The sequence below is a fragment of the Balearica regulorum genome, chromosome 19, assembly GCF_011004875.1.
Source record: "Balearica regulorum gibbericeps isolate bBalReg1 chromosome 19, bBalReg1.pri, whole genome shotgun sequence".
Classification (NCBI taxonomy): Eukaryota; Metazoa; Chordata; class Aves; order Gruiformes; family Gruidae; genus Balearica; species Balearica regulorum.
The window spans coordinates 11,657,389-11,675,563 of record NC_046202.1 but is presented as its reverse complement, the minus strand read 5'-3'; the positions used below and the strand labels follow the sequence as shown (position 1 = coordinate 11,675,563).

At 50.5% G+C, this 18,175-nt stretch overlaps 1 protein-coding gene across 2 annotated transcripts in view; it reads right to left on the bottom strand.

Annotated features, from left to right (window-relative positions):
• Positions 1-9,371: 9,371 nt before the first annotated feature.
• The window catches only part of GALNT17 (polypeptide N-acetylgalactosaminyltransferase 17), a 215,337-nt gene continuing 206,533 nt past the window's right edge, over positions 9,372-18,175 (bottom strand). For both annotated transcript variants that reach the window (XM_075771688.1, XM_075771689.1), the window contains 2 exons: positions 14,301-14,468; positions 9,372-12,707 (listed from right to left, as the gene is read on the bottom strand). In XM_075771688.1, the coding sequence (XP_075627803.1) occupies positions 12,579-12,707; positions 14,301-14,468 (297 nt within the window). In that variant the 3' untranslated portion in view covers positions 9,372-12,578. The remainder of the gene's footprint in view (positions 12,708-14,300; positions 14,469-18,175) is intronic.

Genomic DNA, 18,175 nt, shown 5'->3' with positions numbered 1-18,175 from the left:
ATATCATATGAGGTGTTCTTCTGGGTGTTTTAGAGATGGAGAGTTTATGTAATCCAAGGCCTTTTGCCCCAGAAGTGGCTGTTCAAATGGCAGATTCATAATCCGTAACTTTTCTCCTTGTTTCTCCTCCTGTGTTTTCTTTCTTCCCATTTTTGAAGACCGTCCTGTTGATTGTGATGTGCAGAGATGCCTCTAAGAGCTCTGACATTGCCCCTGATGGTTTGCCAAGTGGTTTAGATGGGGTTTACTAGGCTCACATTATTTCTGTCTCGAAAGAGTCCAAGACCTCTCCACACCCAGCAGCTCCCAGTGTTGATGATAACACGCCGATGATGCGTCCCATGCTGACCACAGTGAGCGGGTCGGGATGGGACACAGACCCTGGGGGACAGGGAGTGACCGGACACGTGCAGCTTAGCTGCTACTGGCATTATCCCACATTTTCCAGGTCAAGGAGAGAAGTATGCAGTGTCGCGTTCAAAGGTGAGGTTTGACGCTGCAACTCCGTGATTTCACCTGGTACTTCCAGCCCTGGCACTTGGCCGTCCTGAGGCAGCGCAGCTCTGTCGCTCTTCCCTCTCCCTCACCTCCTGGCACTGGGCTTTCCCAGAGGTCAAGCTTTCCTCCCTGTCCTAATGTATAATTCCCCACTTTGATAGACTGATGGCCAGGACATTTGCTTTAGTTAAGGATCAGGGTGAAAAAAAAGACACACACACATACACAGAGGATATTGGACTGTGTCCTGCACCACTTGACACTTTCTTGTGCTCAGCATCTATCTTCTGCATACCCAAACCAGGGACGTACAGCTGACACCAGGAGAGCATCTCCGCAGGAGGCCTCACTGGCGAGGAAAACACCTTTCAGGCACACAGAACACCAAGCTTAACGCTCACGTTCCCATTGATTGCCACGTTTACCCAGCACCTACCTCCTGACCCGGAGCCGCATCCTGAGGGTGCCGACTGGGCCGAGCTCCCCAGCCCGCGCTCCTCTCTGCAGCTGGGCAAACAGAAGCCGTTTGGTGAGGCAAGGCTCAACTTGCCTGGGTAAAGCTCCTCATAAAGTCACGCAGTCACCAGGGCACCGTTCCCGGGGAGGACCCAGTCACAGCATTATTCAAAACCCACGTTTTGCCCCCATTTGGGATTTGCTAGCCCAATAGGTAAGTCCTGGCCTGCTCCCAGCCTTGCCATCACCCTGTGCTTTTCAATCCCGCTCCGGTGCCGGGCTGTTCGGTTTCCCAGCACAAGGTGGCACTGAGGGAGCAGCTTTCCTCCCCGAGCCGCCGGCCCCTGGCACAGCCGGGCTCCCTGCAGCCACAGCCGCTGCCCGGTTTAAAGGGCTTTAAAGGAACCAGAAACCCCTCGCAGTCCAAATATCGACCCACAGCGTCACCCTCCGTGCGGGGAACAGTTCTCTCCGTGAGCATCACCCCACCGGCTGCACGTCAGGACCGGCCGGCCGCCTCCGTGCTCTGCCCGGCCGGGGTACCAAACCCATCACACTCCGCCCGCGTTGCCCTCACACACCTTACGGGACTTTCCTTCTCCTCGTGAGGTCTCACACCCCACCTGGGGCACTGGGGGACGGGGCAGCACCCCACCACCAAACACCCCTCCTGCCCTTCTGCCGTCACTGCTCTGGCTGACGATGCAGCACCAGCCGGGCACTCGGCTCCCCAGCAAGGACACCCATCCTTCATTACCTCCCCCAGGTGCTCCTCTTCCACTTGTGATTTCCAACTCAACTGGGCTTTTTTTTTTTTTTTTTTTTTTTTTTTACATGTGCAGCAGCACGTTTCCCTTCAAAAGGAGACGTGAGTGTGCAGGAGGGGCAGAGGGCTCTGCCCTGAGCGCTGCCCTGGGACATGGGGGAAAGGCCCCCACTTGGGTGGCACCAACCCCATGGGCAAGGAGTGGCCTTCGGGCAAGCACCCAGCACCAGCACCCTCTTGGGGCTGCCTGAGAGAGGGGAGTAGCTACAAGGCAGCTGCCAGCACCACTGGAGCACACGAGATGATGGGCATTGGTGGTGGTCCCACATGAACCTCGCTGCAAAGGGGACAGCAAAGCCAGGAGACCACAGCACCTCACGCTGCTTGCCCACAAGAGGCTGGCACGAATGAAGACCGCAGTGAAACATGCAGCACCTCACACCAGCCCCTCGTGATAGTTAGCAAGCCCTCTGGCTCAAGGAGATGGCGAAGCAAGAGAGCAAACCCCAAATCTAGCAAATAAGCACTCTGCCTCCTCTCTGGCTCTCGGGATGGGCATCAGCATCCGGGACAGGCAGGGGTACAGGCAGGCACGTTGCCTGCAGCCATCTCCCCAGCCTCAGAGCAGAAACAGCTCTGCCCTGCACTGAGACCATGCCCAAATACTCTCCCCCATCTCCATCCTTTGTCTCAGGCATTTCAGCCGTTTCCTTCACCGTGCTTCACGCAGCTCCCAGCATGGGGACACCCATGTTGTGCGGGGCGTGCAGGGTCTCTAGTAATAAACGGCTGGAGCATGGTGCATACAACGAAGCTGAAAAATAACAGTCATGAAACATTAAACACCGCAGCGAGGAGCAAATACCTCCTAGGTAGTTTTCCAGGCCAATGGTTACAACAATGTCTCTGTATGTTTACACACAAATAACAACAATTAAAGCAAAAACCAACAGAACTGCGTGCACTCCTAACCAGATTAAAAATTAAAAAAATAAAACCCTCTTTGAAAAACAATTACACTTTTTCTGCACTGTTCAGTTACTCGGAGTCTCACAGGAGTCCAGTCTTTTAACGAGACCTATTACAGGATGCAATTACATAGGTTAAGATCTCAAGTATTCAGGGAAAAACTATGTCCCTGCTCCGCAGGATGGGAGCGGGAAGAGTTTCGTGCCCAAAAGCCCTTGGCACAGCTGACTGCTTGCGAAGAACTGTATTAGCATTATTGACTGGATTGTCTGTCTCATTGCAGTTTAATAGCAAAATTGCAGAGAAATGGATGAGCTGATTACTTTTCGTAATTTCACACGTAAATTTGTGGTATGAGGGAAATCGTTCATTAAAACGTGAAAAGCAGCTTGTTTGATTTTAAGGTTTTAAGGACTCTGATTCAAAGGCTTGAGTAATAAATATCTTTTACCTGCCACCTTTTCCCAGGAAGGATTCAAATACTATTGGGCCTTCATTTTGTATGCAATCAAATATTAAGTAACATTTAAACCGGCGTTTTTCACTCCTCACCTTGCAACTCCAGCCGTTAAATAATTCAGGCAAGGCTAACGACACCCCCGCTCCCCTGACTGCAATGGGCAGACGCTCTCGTTCACAGCCCTTCACCTGCAGTAAAAGGAAATTGGTGCTAACCGGGATCATCGAGGGCTGGGAGCAAGATTTCTAGCCACATTTCCAGCTCCGAGGCCGTTTCTGTAGTGAAGCAAGCTGGACCGGTTAACAGCCAGCTCCGGCATTCAGCACACTCTTCGCAAAGCATTATTTTTTTAAAAAATGTGCATCTCAGAAAAATCCTGTTTTCCCTCGCCTGCTATTGTCAGTGATCACTTGCCTCCCAGCAGTCAAGAGATAGCAGCTGATTAATATCAAATCTCAGGGAGCTGTTAGATATCCATCAAAGGCCTGAAGAGTGTGTCTTTTGCCTATTGAAACAGTTTAACCACTGATGGGATTATAATTATCTTGCTATCAACTGCAACAAAGCAGCTCAGCAGGAGCTGTTACACTTAAACAGAGGAGGTCAACTAAATTATCCTAGTGGGAAAGTAAATGTGAGACCGTGACCTTGCTCTATAGATTGCCTATAATTAATTGGGTTTATGATTTATATTGAGGCCAAGCTTTCACCTGGCAGTCCCAGGCCAGTGGGTCACACGCTCAGCGGCTGGATGGTCCCTTGCTGTCACCTCCCATCGAGGGTTTGGAATATGTGAAGCCTCTCTGCAGCAAGCTGGGCGTGATTCCTGGCTCCAGCGGTTATGGATGAGCAAGAGGGAGCTGCCTCTCTTGGGCTGGGAAGCATGAAAAAGCTGTAGCTCACTCTTTTCTGGACCAGAAGAAACACGACACAGCGAATAGGAGCAGAAGGAAAAAAAATCCATCCAGCCCCCCTATCGGGGCTGGGGAAGGCAGAAAGGCTCAGGCTTGCCAGTCAAGCAGGAAAATTCAGCCTAGACATGTGAAAAATATTTCTGACAGCAAGCATGGTGATGCCTGAGGAAACACTGATGAACCATCAGCAACGGTTCAGGACCAGATGGGATGAACATCTGCTGGGAAGGGGCCTGGGTACGGCTGCCCTGGGGGATGGAGAAGCTGCTTGGCACCTTCCAGCCCGGCCCCACGCACTGGGGCTGGGGGTGACCCACACACCGGTGCTGGGCATGGCAGGGCTGGCCCTTCTGTGGCCCCGTGCTGGGTTGAGCACCTTCCTCATGGCCAAAGACAGACCCATCTCAGAGCAAGCAGCCCGGGTATCTGCCCATTGGTCATCTCGGCGAATCTGGCCCTAATCTCTTCCATCTCCCTTTCTCGATTCCTCCTTCCCTCCCACGCAGCTCCTGGCTTTTCCCTTGAAGTGCCACATGCTTATGGTCCCACCACCGACCCCACTCCACGGCACCTGGACAGGAGGCTCTGGGTATTTCTTCCGCTCTCATTCAGCTCAACTAGAGTAGCGTAAAGACCAGGAGAGTATTTTGGGTTTTTTTTCCTTATTAGAAAAAAAAGACAATCTCAGCCTACAGCAAACCCAGGTTCCTGAGACCCACATCATCACATCTGCCCTAATCCCTTCCCCTCCCTCTGCATGAGTGATCCAGACCCTCTCAAGGAAGGCCCACAGGCTCACTCCGCCACCTCGGAGAGACATGTCCCCAAACACCATAGCTTTACGCTGCTTGAAAGCAGGATCTACCCATCGCCTGCACCTTTTCATGGCAGGGAGGTCCTGGAGTCTGGAAAAGCCATGGCTTTGGCCATGCGATCACCACCACCCAGCCTGTGTCAAAGCACTGCGGCGCTGGCAGAGGTGGGAGGGGGTACCAGCTGCTGTAACAAGCTGTGCCGATATCTATTTTTTAGCAATAAAAAGAAAAAAAAAAAGTTTAGATTATAGGCACTATGATTAAAATTTAAAGAAAGAAACAACAGACTGGTTTCCAACTCAAAATGCAAACTTGGAGAAGAAAGTGGTAGATGGTGAATCTAAACAGCAAAACGATGATGTAAAAAGAACAAAGCGACTAGGGGAGAGAATAAGAACATGGAGAAAACAAAGCAAGAGGAAAAAAGAAGAGAGATGAAACAGGAAGGAATAAGAAAGAGTGAAAAAAATCAGAAGTGGAAATAAGCAATCAAAAGAAATTGCAAAGGAAAGAGAGAGCAAACAAAAGAAAACACATGGAGAATAAAGGAAAGAGACAGGACAGAGATGGAGCAAACTCATGCAGAGAACAAAGAGGGGAATGTAAGGCAGCCCCAGACACAAAACCTAAGACAAGATAGCACTAAAGACAAAGGGAAAGTCGAACAAAAATAGCACCAAAGCGGAAAACATGAAGGTACTGGTGAGATGACACTGGAGTCGGGAGGCAAAGCAGGGCATGGGGGCGGCGTGGGAGGGCAACGCCGGGGCAGACGCTGCTCCTGTGCTGCTCTCACCTCTCCAGCGCAGCCCTGGGACCAGGAGGTGCCCGGTGGGGTGGGCAGAGGGAGCAGGTCACGGCAGAGCCCCAGGGCCAGGGCTGGAAGGGTCAGTCCCACACCGGCTGCCTCCCCACCAACCTCCCTCCCCATCCTGGGGCAAAAAGAAACCCTTCCAAAGGTGTAACAGCTCCTCAGATGCTCTGAGTTGTTGCAAAATCACCAACGGCAAGGGGCAGCCCCCCTTTCCGTCACAATTCGTCCCTCCCTCCCTCCTCCAGCACTGACTTGTTCCCCACTTTACTCCAGGAGCTGTGTGCGGTCCCAGCTGGACAAGAGGAAACCAGGGAGACCAAGGTTGAACTCGGGGGCCAGCTGGCTCCAAACAGACCTGCTGCTGGCCAAAGCTGAGGCCAGCAGTGAAGCTGGTGGCATCTCCGGGATAAGGTATTCAAGAAGAGGTAAAAAATGCTGCTCAGCTTCTGTGAGAGAGAGGAGTGAGAAAAATGTGCAAGAAACGACCCTGCAGACACCAAGGTCAGTGCAGAAGGAGGGGGAGGAGGTGCTCCAGCTGCCGGAGCAGAGATCCCCCTGCAGCCCGTGGAGACCCCATGCCGGAGCAGGTGGAGGCACCTGAAGGAAGCTGCAGCCCATGGAGAGCCCACGCTGGAGCAGGTTTTCTTGCAGGAACTGTGGCACATGGAGGACCCATGCTGGAGCAGTTCGTGAAGGACTTTATCCCATGGGAGGGACCCCAGATGGTGCAGGGGAAAAGTGTAAGGAAGGATCGACATAGACAAAGTGTTACGGACTGACTGCAATCCCCTTCCCCATCCGCCTGCACCACCTGGGGAGTGGGGAGGAGGTAGACGAGCTGGGAACGACAGAGTGAAGTTGAGCCTGGAAAAAAGGGAGTGTTGGGGAGAAGGTATTTTTAATTTTGTTTTTGTTGCTCACCAGCCCACTCCATTTTTACTTGCAATAAATGAAATTACTTTTCCCTAAGTCACATCTGTTTTGCCCATGACAGCAACTGGTGAGGGATCTCCCTGCCCTTCTCTTGACCCACGAGCTTTTTCATCTTATTTTTCTCCCCCTGCCCTGCTGTGGCGCGTGGGTGAGAGATCAGCTGGGTGGGCATCCAGCAGCCAGCCAAGGTCAAACCCACCACGTGTCTCCTCGGCTCAGCATCTCTGCAGCCTCGGGAAGCTCCTGCACATGGGAGCTCTGCTCCATCTCCACGTGGTGCTGCATCACTGGGCCAGTTTTCCCAGGATGAGACTTCGAGCACATTTCCAGTGCTGAGGAGCACTGCAGGAAATAACCTAGCTTCCTCAGGGGGAGCTTCCAAAGCTAAAAGGATCCTCGCGGTAGCTGTTCTGCTCTCAAAATGCCAGAAGTTGTTACCGGTTTAGTGCTGGGTTCCAATTCTGCATCTCAGCACAGCAAATCACCTTGTCCCCACTCTGCTGTTATTTTCCTCCCGGCTGTGATTTCTGAAGAGCACAATAAAAAAATTAGTTCCTGCACGGGTTCTTGCCTAACTATGAAATACTTGCCTATAACAATAAAACCTAGAATTACAATAGCCAGGAAAGACATTTGGAGAGCTATTACCCATCATGTCTCAGAGCCACCAGATGGGAATAAAATAAGAAACTCCTCCTCTGGAAAGCTCTCTGGGTTATACAATCTTTCTTCTTGCTATTTTGCCTCCTGTCAGAGGAACGACACGACACAGAGGATCAGGATGGCTGTTCTAGGTAGCGATTCCTGCACACCTTCAAAATAAATATTTAGCATAGGTTATAATTATCCCAATAAATAGCACTGCCTTGAGCACAACCAGCGTGCAGGTATCTCAGCTCCAAGTGTGATCCAAAGCACTTGGGCCAAATTCCCAGCTGGGGCTTGCACGAGTAGCCCAAACTAGCGGTCCTGTGTATAGGACCTGACCCTTTGTTTTCTGCTATAAATTCCTACCTTGGCCCATAGGTGAGACCTTCCCCGGGGTGAGGAGCCATGGATGGCACCAGCTGGTGCACCCAGCTGAGACATCGGTGGGTATTTATCACAGTAATCCCCATGGGATGTGACACTTAATCCACTTGCTCTCGGCAAGCTACCCTGGATAAGTGGAGACCACCGAGCTGGGATTTCAAGCTTGTCATTTCCGCTATGTTATTTCATTTGAACGTGTTGCTCAAAGGATGCCACCACTTCGTTACTGAGCAGAAGGCGCAGCTGAGATCCCGGCTCTACCAGCACCGACTTAGCGGCAAACCTGAACGAGCTGAGCAACTTCTCCGTCTTCAGGTGTTGGGTGGCTCCTGCTTGTAGGAAGATTTAAAGCCATAAATAATTGGGGGAATTTTTTGATTTATAACAACGGTGATTCTAAGACCCAGGTCCTCCCAACACACAGGATCGGCCCAGCTACACGACCGTGGCCTTTCGGTAAAAATGCAGAAGAACTCAGCCCCTCACCTTTCCGGCAGCAGGCTGATGGGGCAGAAGGGTTTACATCCCTAAAGCCAGCACAAAGGTTTTCTGATGTTTAAAGGACCATCTACAGATCATTTTGATTCAGCAGTGACAGGGAAGGGCCCTTAATACTTCATCCCACCGTCCTTGGAAATCCAGCTGAGCTTCCTAATGGTCATACACACTTTTCCCACTCCCCAACCCAATGCACGATGGCTTCTCATCTGCAAAGGCAAGCTGCGGAGATTTCAGAATGCTTAATTTCACACTGCAGAGCAAAGCACTTAAATCTGTATCTATTAGCAGTGGATGAGTGCCCAAATTGCTCAGTTATCAAGCAGAGAGGCTTTTCTATTGGGAGTCCACGAGTTAAACTTCTGACTTTGAAACGACAGCAGTTTAACTTCATTTGAGGGCTCAGAGGGAACTTTCTGAAAGTTTAGCTCTCTGCCCGAGGCAGCACGAAGATCCTGCGAAGGGCACCGAAGGAGTGAGAGCTGGCTGCTGACTTCAGTCTGCTGTAAAGCACATTGGATCGCACTGCTCTCTGACCTGGACCTTTCCCCTTAGAAGGTCTTGAGTGCGTAAAATACACACAGCAAGAGCGCAGCTCTCCTCCCATCGATCTTGCGTCACCCTCCAAGAGAGCTGTGGGTGCAAATGGGGAGCTTTATTTACCAAGCTCTGCACAGACAGGCCCGAGGTTTGAGGCTACACTTACCTGGACCCACGCTCCATCAGGAGAAGGGCACCGGAACCCTTAACGGTGCACCCACAGACATACTCCCTCCTGCATGGGTAAATACCTACCCAGACCTCGCTGTCCTTACAGGGACACCACAGCACTGGCCAACCCGGCTCTTTAGGACAATACGGATGTAAGAAAGTGGGTGTAAGGAGTGCCCCAAGCTTCGGGTTATGTTTAGAAACACGCAGCCTGGGTACAGGAACGCATTTGCTAGTGATGCTTTTTTACCATGTAACGGCTCTTTTCAGCTTCTTGAAGGTAAATGCATTATCCTGGTGAGTGGCAGCCGGCAGGGATGGATGAAACGGGAGGTTAATCTGCATCGGCCATTTCTCTTGATTTCTCCTTCATTTCCATTTCTTTTTAAAATGGAAGTTCCATTAAAACAGCAGCGCTTTTCTATTAAATAAGTAACAGAGAAGAATGACTGCCTCTGTATCTCATCAGCAGTGAATCTTTTTAAAATCACTCAAGAGGCAAGACTCAAATCATATATTTAATAAGAACCACTTCGATATCACTTTTTAAAGCAATTAACATATTATTAGAGATAAGCGCAAGATGCAACATTTAGATCCAGATTTCTAAGACAGATTTCTACGGTTTAGGAGGGTGCAGACCTCGGGTCGTCGCCTCGGCAATCATCTCTGCATGTCACAAACCAATGTCAGAACTTCAGTTACACGGACACAGCTGATCAAATTCTCACTCTTAATCCTGATTTTACTCATGCTGCTTCTTTTCAGTCATTTGAAAAGCACTCTATGTACACCAGTGAGAATGGGCAAACCACCTCAACAGGGCTTCTGCCCCACTTGAGGGTCCTGGAGCAAAGTCTTTGTTTCCACCGTCCCCTTCCTTTTAGACATTCAGGCATTTGCTTTCTTTTGTGAAGGAAACACGTATCCGAACATTAATTTTTTACAGGATCAAAGAGCCCATCACCAACGGGATTCCCATCGCCAGGTCGTTTTGTGTCACCTGAGGACCAGGTCCCAAGCACCTGGACATCACCTCCAGTGGGCAGTACCAATGCCACCAGGCAGCTGGAGGTGCTCGGTGGTGCACCCCGCTTCTGCCAGGGCTGCTGCCTCCCGAGCGGAGCCGCGTGGACATCCCAGAGTGACTCCGGCTGACAATCCGGGGCGTTAAATAGAGCAAGTCCCTCCTGCCTGGTGGCCGAAGCACGTCCCGCCAATTACGGCAGCCGAGGTGCAGCCACACATTCATTTCTGCTGCCGGTGATGGGGACAGAAACCTCCAGCAGCTGAAGCAGATGGAAGGCTGGGGGCGGTGACACCTTACACCACCACGATTAGATCTGACAAAGCCCATCTGCTGGTGCCCCGAGCACTGGCAGGACTAGAGCTGAACTGGGAACCGTGAATTATAGCACAGGCAACATCCAAAGGCTTTTTGGTTGTTTATCCTGAAACATGCAGGCTTTTCCCAACACTAAACAATATGTGGCTTCCTCTGATAACTGACAGCAAACTGATTGCTCAATTAAAGGGCATTTTACCATTTTGACCATTAGCTGTGCTCAAAACACTTTTCCGGAGTCCACTTCATCAGTGAATTGCTTTTCTTAGAAGGCAGCCACAAATGCACGGGGAAACATATCATGCATCTAAAGACATTGTGATCATGTTGGTTTTGTAAGTGCTAAAATTTATTACACAAGAGATGATGCAACAGCGAATAAGAGAGCAAAATTCTACATTGAATCCCTACTTTGCAATTCAGGACAACTAAGAGGTTTTGCTTCATTAAGGAAGGCAAGGGAAAAAAAAAATCAAGAGACAACCCCAATGGATGAGGAAGTCTTGTCAAGCCTAAATGAACAATCAGTCCTACGTGACGCTCATTGCTGTAGAAGGAACAATGAAATATATCTGCTTCTGTTCAATAAATTACTAAAACATCAGTTATAAACCTGCTGCATGGCATTGAAAATTAAACTCATTAAACATCCAGGTAGCTTCATCCTGATGCAAATGGAAGACAGGCATGAGTGCTCTGCAGCAAACAACTCTGTGCACATCCCGTCTTTGGGAAACATATTTACACGTACATCTCATATATTAATATATTTTAGTGCACCCTAGCCAGAGGGCAACCAGAAAGAGTATTATTCTGTGAGAAGGACAGGAGATGGGCTGGCTTCTTCTCTCCACCGAGTGAAGCCTGTATCCACCCATTAGTCTAGCATCCATGTAAAGCAACTTTGCAAGACCCCGTTTTCCCTTTTCCAGGTGGCCAGACATCAGGACCCCAAACCAACAGTTTTCCGTGGCAGCTGGGTAGATTTGGTAGCCAAGATTACTGTGGGCCAAAAAAAGCAGCTGAGATCACCCCACCATATTAACAAACCTCAGGTGACTTCAAGATCAAGAATTTCAGTCAAACTGCCATTTATTGGTCTCTTGCCCTCCCTCTCCCTTTCTTACTTCACCATAGGTCATGAAGGTCTGCAGCGACACGCACGGTTTGGGGTGGACCGTGATCAGCCACACACTGACCAGGCAGGATAGGTGTGCTCGAGCATCAGGAAGAGAGCACCACTTCCAAGTTACGGAGACTACCATTATTGATGTCCTCATTCAGAGCAAGGATGCCTTAAAACAAACCCTACAGCCTCCATGGGAGGGAAGCCGGAGCGGGACCTTCTCTCACGTTACCTCCTCTCAGCCTGTTACACACACCAGTGCATCCATCCTCGCTTCTACAAGAAAAGAGCAAATAAAAGGGTAAAGGTGTGTCTCCAGGGGGGGACAGTGCCAGGCCAATGGCCCCGCTGGGAGGGCAAGGCAGATCTGCAGCTCCGCAGGCTCCCGTGGGGCAGGAAGGATCCCACCAGCACTGCTCGCCATGCATGAGTCCGACTGACACCCAAAAGAGCAGGCACCTGCCCAAAGAGGCAGGCAGACATCCCAGGTCTTTTCCAAGGGGAACCCATTTGGGGTCTCCATGGGAAGGACTGGTGCTGCACGGGGCTGGCTCGTGAAGCCGTGTGTGGGCGACGGATGGGAGGCAATGGGAGATCAGTGGGTTTATTCAATAGGATTTTGTTTAATGACATCTGTGATTAAGGGTTGGAAAGATCCATGGGAGATACCAGGGTGAGCTTTGCCTCTGCCAGACTCAAGAAAGGGGCTGCTGGATGCAAGGGCAAGAAGAGGAAAAGAGAGAGGGGACCATGCAAAACATCACATCTTTCAAACTCAGCTCATTTGAGGCTTGGCAACCTTCTCCTCTCACAAGCACGTAAGTTTTCATGCTTGCCAGGCAGGTATATCCAGGGTCTCTCGACTCCGATCACGATGCAATCCTACCTGGCCCTTTGGGAGAGCTTGGAGTCGTCTGGGAAAGCAACAATTCCCTGTCAGTAAAATGCTCACAAGACTGCATGAGCTTATTACAGTCATTCCAGCAGAAATAAGTGGTACCTTTTAGAGTGCTTGCCAGAAGAAAATAGCAGTTCTGACCCAATTTCACACAGTTGGAATCAGCTGTGGGAGACTAATATACAATAAAAATAAAAAGACACAAATGCCCATTTCCCCCATGTCCTCTCCTAATAACATGAATAAAGCTCTGTTTTGATATTTCGTCCTTTCCAAAGGAGTCCAGCCGGATCAGTCCAAGCCTGCCGTATTTTGAGTCAAACTCCTCTGACTCTTTCACCCTTTACTTGATGAAGTTTTTAATTGTCCACCTTTGTCCTGTGCAGCTGCGAAGAATCAGATCGATGCCGGCCATTCCTCTGTTCTCCACTTCCAAGCACCGTCCGGTTCCCTTGTTCAGGATGGCACCGTTCTAAAATTAAAGGATATGGGGAAAATATTAAAAAAATTAAAAACATGGAGTTGCCTGTGAAGCAAGCCAGGACTGTGTGCTGCCCAGGAGTGCAGCTGCATCCTTATGCATTGCTGAAAGGGCACAGCACGTAGCTGGGGGGTAATGCAATGCAAACAATAAAATCATTCCTAAAATAATCGATGCGAATCGACTAAGCAACCTTTCTCACTGACAATACGGATCCCTAACACATCAGTAATCAAAGGACATCGGTATCCTTCACATAGGCTGCACCCCTGTGTCAGGAAGATGGGACACTTCTGTACAGTGTATATTATTTACTCTCTGCTTTGGGACAAAAGTACCATGTTTTCATGGATTTCACCATAGATTATCTATAAGAAGCAAAGCAAGCTGAAAGTCACCCACAGGACAGGTTACATACACCTGAGGGTACCAGAAAGGGAAACTTCTACTGGAAATTGTCCTAAAATACTGCCCCTGCCCTGATTCCTCTCAGCCTTTTCCCTCTGCCCCAGGACCTGGCAGGTCCCCAGTACCATCTGTGGGATGCCGGACTTATCCAGGCTTGTTGGTGCTGAATACAGGGCCGTTATGACCCAGCAGAAGGGGCCCTGGGGGAGTCCAGCTTGGGCGAGAGCAGGGATTGAGCAACTTGCTTATCTTGCACTGATAAGCACTGGACCTGAACAGGGGCAGGAGATGAGCAATTTGTTCATCTTAACAAGATGCAGCGCCTGATGGGTCTGCTCCTTAATCAACTAAGTGACGCCTGGGGTGAGGGGGAGCCTTCGCAGCTTGACGTTACTTTGGTAAAACTAAACAGACCACCGCTCCTCTGTACTGAACGCCTTTGTTCTCCGCCACTTCCCCCCCCCAGCCCCGATCAACTGCACAACAAGCCTTGTTAAGGGCCAATCGACACACAATACCTGACTTAGTCCCACCTCGCCAAAAGTATAAATCTGGCATTTAGAATCCTCTTTTCTGAGGACGAGAACTCCAACTATCCAGACGGGTCGACGGGCCTGGACCTCTCTCCTCCCCAAGCAGGGGCGCCTCTTTGGTAAGACTTGCGCCTCCGATTATGTCGGATGCTACCCCGGGAAAACTATCATTAACAAAAGCGCTGAACTATTAACTTGAGCTCAAAATTGTTGCAGTTTTATTCATCAACGGCAATTCCGAACTTTTATATCTGTCGCCTCAATAAATTACCTATTTTTCTTTTCAACTTTGCGAAACTGTTTCAGTGAAAGTCCTTAGTGGGGCTCTGACAGGCAAACGTTGACTCTGATAAGTGGCTACACACATAACCCTTTAGACATAAACCGTTGACCAAGTCTGGGACTAAGACTGGACGTAGCCGCACCTAGGCTCCTCTCTGAGAAGGAGTTTAGAAAGCAAGGGGGTCCTTTCTGAACCTCGTGACTCAACGGGAGGGCCTCCCTCAGCCACATATCAGACTTGTACCCTTTCACGCGACACCATCCTGTCCTCGTCCCCCACTGTCCCACGTCAAAGATGAGGTGGCACAGCCCACGGTTTGGGAAGCAGAGGAGCAGCATCGATGGCAGACCCGTAACAAACCTGTATGAAATTCCAGCGCTTATGGAGACTGCTCTTGACCTTCTCACAATCAAGGAGCTGAGGGAAGCGGCTTTTCACGTTATCCACCAGGCAGCGGGTGTCGGGTAGAAGAGTCGTGGTCCCGAGGGCGCCGAGATGAAGGAAGCCCTCCTTGGTGTAGCGTGCAAGCTGGGGGCAGGGAAGGAGAGGACAAAGACCATCAGCATCTTTGGAGCATCACAGAGCGATAGAGGGAAGGACAAGTTTGCAGAGCCCCGGGGAAAAAACTGTGAGGACGGTGCACAGAGAAAGCAGAACTGACAGGAGGAAAAAACCCAACTTTATCCAGCTTTTTTCTTGTGGTTTTGGTTTTTTTCTGCAGATGCAGGTGAGGAGCTGGCGCACAGGGAAGGGCTAAGAATAACTCTGAGCCTTAAACCCACCGCGGGGCCGACTCCTCCAGCCTCCTTTGGGCCCCCACACTCTGCAGGTTGGGGAAATGGATGATTTCCCCTGGTTTTCGGCTGAAGCCAGCTGGCTTGGCCACTCACGCTGGTGCAGCCTGCGGCTTCTCGCGTGCTTGGTGAGCCAGCCTTGCTTCGGCCTGCAAACAATGCCGCTGGTGTGTCTGGCACAGCCCTCCAGCAACTCCAACAGCAGCCGGGCAGCAACCTCAGCCAATATATAACTGGCCCCGTTCCCCGGGGACACAAGCCCAAATCTCCCCCACGGCTCAGCACTGAAGCAAAGACTCAGGATTGCAGCTACCCCCTGCAATACCCCCCCGCGCCCGGCGCTCCCAGGGACACATCTCGGCTGCCGGGGAGACGCGGGAGCATCGGGCAGCGTGGACGGCTCTCGGGAGCCATGGGCAGGCAGCACGCAGCTGGCACCGGTACGGCACCGAGACAGCCCCGCCGCCGTGGCCGCACACAAAGGGCTCCTCTGTTTGCACTGTTTAAGGAATCCCACCAAAATACTTCCCTGAACATATTTAAATTCAGGAGTGAAAAGAGATGAATGACAGCGGCCTGCCTTTTATAGTTCAAGGGAAAGATATACACAGCTGCTTATTTAAATTATGAATCAATCCATTATCTAGCAGACAAATAAGGAGTATTCAGCACATTAATTAACTGAGCATATCTGTGACCCAGATGCTTAAAACCAGACAGTAAATCACACTGGGAGTTCGGGTTATCTCAGTTAGAATAATTAAACATTGAAAATCAAGTTAGAACAATGTAACAGGGTCCGACTCCAGCGAGTAACTGCAGATACAGTCATGGTGCTCGAAGCCAATTTTGCCTTCCCTTGGCGATGCCGGCTGTAGGTATAGGTGTGCTGAATGCTCCGGCTGGTCACCGTGCTGCTCGTCCTCCTTGGGACGGGTGCCCAGCGTGCTGGTGGAGTTACTCTTTTGGCATCGTGCATCAGAGCAAGACCTCCCCTCCTCCACCTCTCACAGAAGCCTGTTTGCCAACGGTACCCACCTCCAGCGGTGGATCCAGCTGGGATACAAACGCAGGGGGGTGGGTGCGTGCATGCGGGGCAGCCCACACCATACAGCTGATGCTGGCGTGGGGCAAAGTACAGTTCTGCCGTACAGCATCTGCGCTCCTGCCCCCCAAATCCCTCTGCAATACGGTGCAGAAGACTACACGTGTCTTTAGCTTTACAGTAATTCCCCCTCCAAAGTGCTGTGCTGGCACAGCAGGGGTGGAAAGGAGGGCAGCCCGCAGAGCTGAAAGCCATAACCATCACCTCCTCCTCCTCCCACCGATTCACCGCCTCCCCGGGGTGCGGGGTGCCCGATCGCAGGACGGTGATCCTATCCCCCACCCAGCGCCCGAGCCTGGACCAGCCTGGGAACGACCCCTCTGGGCATCTCCAGCCCAGCTGGAGGCTCAGATTCACATTATTCGGTTTTAGCAATTGGATGTTTCAATGAGCCAAGCCTCGAGCGAGATGGTGTTCTCAGCCTGACAACGTGTTTTTAACCACGCAATTCATCTGAATTAATATTTGAGCACCAACACAGAGGATGAGGCTGCCTGCCCTGCAAAAAGAGAGAGGTATATAAAGGAAAAGACAAAAAAGACAAGCTCTCTCCATGACAGACAGAAGAAATCATCCAGAGGTCCCAAACGGGCCGTGCAAGTTGCTCTCCTTCTCCTGCTTCCGAGATGTTTCCTACCATGTACACAATTAGTGTGCTAGACACTTTCTTTTTTTATGATGTTTGGCAGCTTGTCTTCAGACAGTTGGCCTAATGCCCACAAGGCAACATGATTTCTGCTCTTACATGTTATCGCCTAATGTGGTGGGAAAAATGAGTAGAGCAAAAACCAAATCCTTCCCGAGGAAGGGAGTGGGGCGGGGGTTGCAAGGAGACAAAACGGGCTGAAAAACAAACACGGGTATTATGAAAAATGCATTAAGTCCATCTATTAGATGTGTCACCTACGATGTATAATAGCCAGATAAATAAAGCCCCAAACACGCGTCTGGATCTAGCACACTGCCTAACGCCTGATCCGCTCTGCAAGTGCAGCGGAGGCTCAGCAGCAGCCGTTCCGTTCCAGCCTTCGAGCCTGTCCAACCACTAAACCTGAGAGTGATTATTCCCAAAAAATCCCATCATCTACCTTGCGAGTGCAAGCTCCACTGTGCTCCTAAGACATTTATGAAATTTTTGTCTTTTGGGCTATTTTGCCTTTGATGCCTTAATGCTTCTTTTGTTATTTTGCTCCTCTCCAGAGCGAGCCAGCTGCGGCAGCCAGGGGTCTCGACCGCAAGGTGACAGCGGGGGTGAAGCACCTGGGTAAACAAGAGTCCTGTGGTGAAGCACCGATCCTGCTGCTGATGGGTCTTTCTGGAGCGATAAAAGGGGAGAAAACAGAGCAGAGGCCAATGCTCGAGACGGCCCCAGAGGCAGCTGTGGGGAGCGCAGCTGCAGCCTGGCTGGCACTTTCTATCTGGATTTCCCAGTAACAAAAGCGATGGAAAGCGCCTCTGTCTCATCACCAACATTCTGAAGAGCAGCTCCAGAGAGCGTGCTCATGTAAGACCTGAGCCTACTGGAGAAACTGGAGATCCCATACAAATGCTTTACAGTATCAGTAAATCACACCTGCCGTTGTTATTGCAACCTTCTGAGCGGTTGCAGCAATTCACCAACTCACCAACTCAGCATTTCAAGCAAAGTTGCCCACCTCAACACGGCCAACACAGCCCCAGATGACAATCTCTGGGGAAGGCGGCTGATGAGAACGTCTCCTTTGGCTACACATGAAAGCTAAGGGAACCAGCTGTAATAGCGAGAGGTTTCTGCAAATGCTCGTATGGATATTCAGCATCAGTGCAAAACACCCCCGGGGTAACATCACTCCTGGGCTCGGGGCACCACAAGAAGGGCCATGGGCAGGATTTCAAGATGCTCCTTCTTTGGGCACCGTGTTTGGGAGTCTCAGCAATGTAACTGCGTAAATCCTGCCTCTTGCCCAGGAGCAAGATCCACCTGGCACTACCTGAACGGTCTGTGCTCTTCCCCGTTCCTCCTCATCCTCAAGGCACAGCCAGGTGAGCTTTTCCCACAGGATCCGAGCAGGCTCTTCCACCAAATGTTTTCCTGTGAGACGGCACCGGTTTTCTCCTCCTAAATGTTTCACAAGGATTGTCCTTCCTGTTGTTGATTCTTTCATTGCTGACCACGCCAAAAATGTTGCCCTTGACAGCAAGTATCTGAACAAGCCCTTGGAGATCCCATGGCTGCTTTGCAGTCACCAATGATTTCCTCACACGGTCAATAAAAGTTTGTCTTTTCTCAAAGGAAATTATTTAATCGATGATTAAATACAATAAAAAACAGTTTGAAAATATATTAACAAGCTACC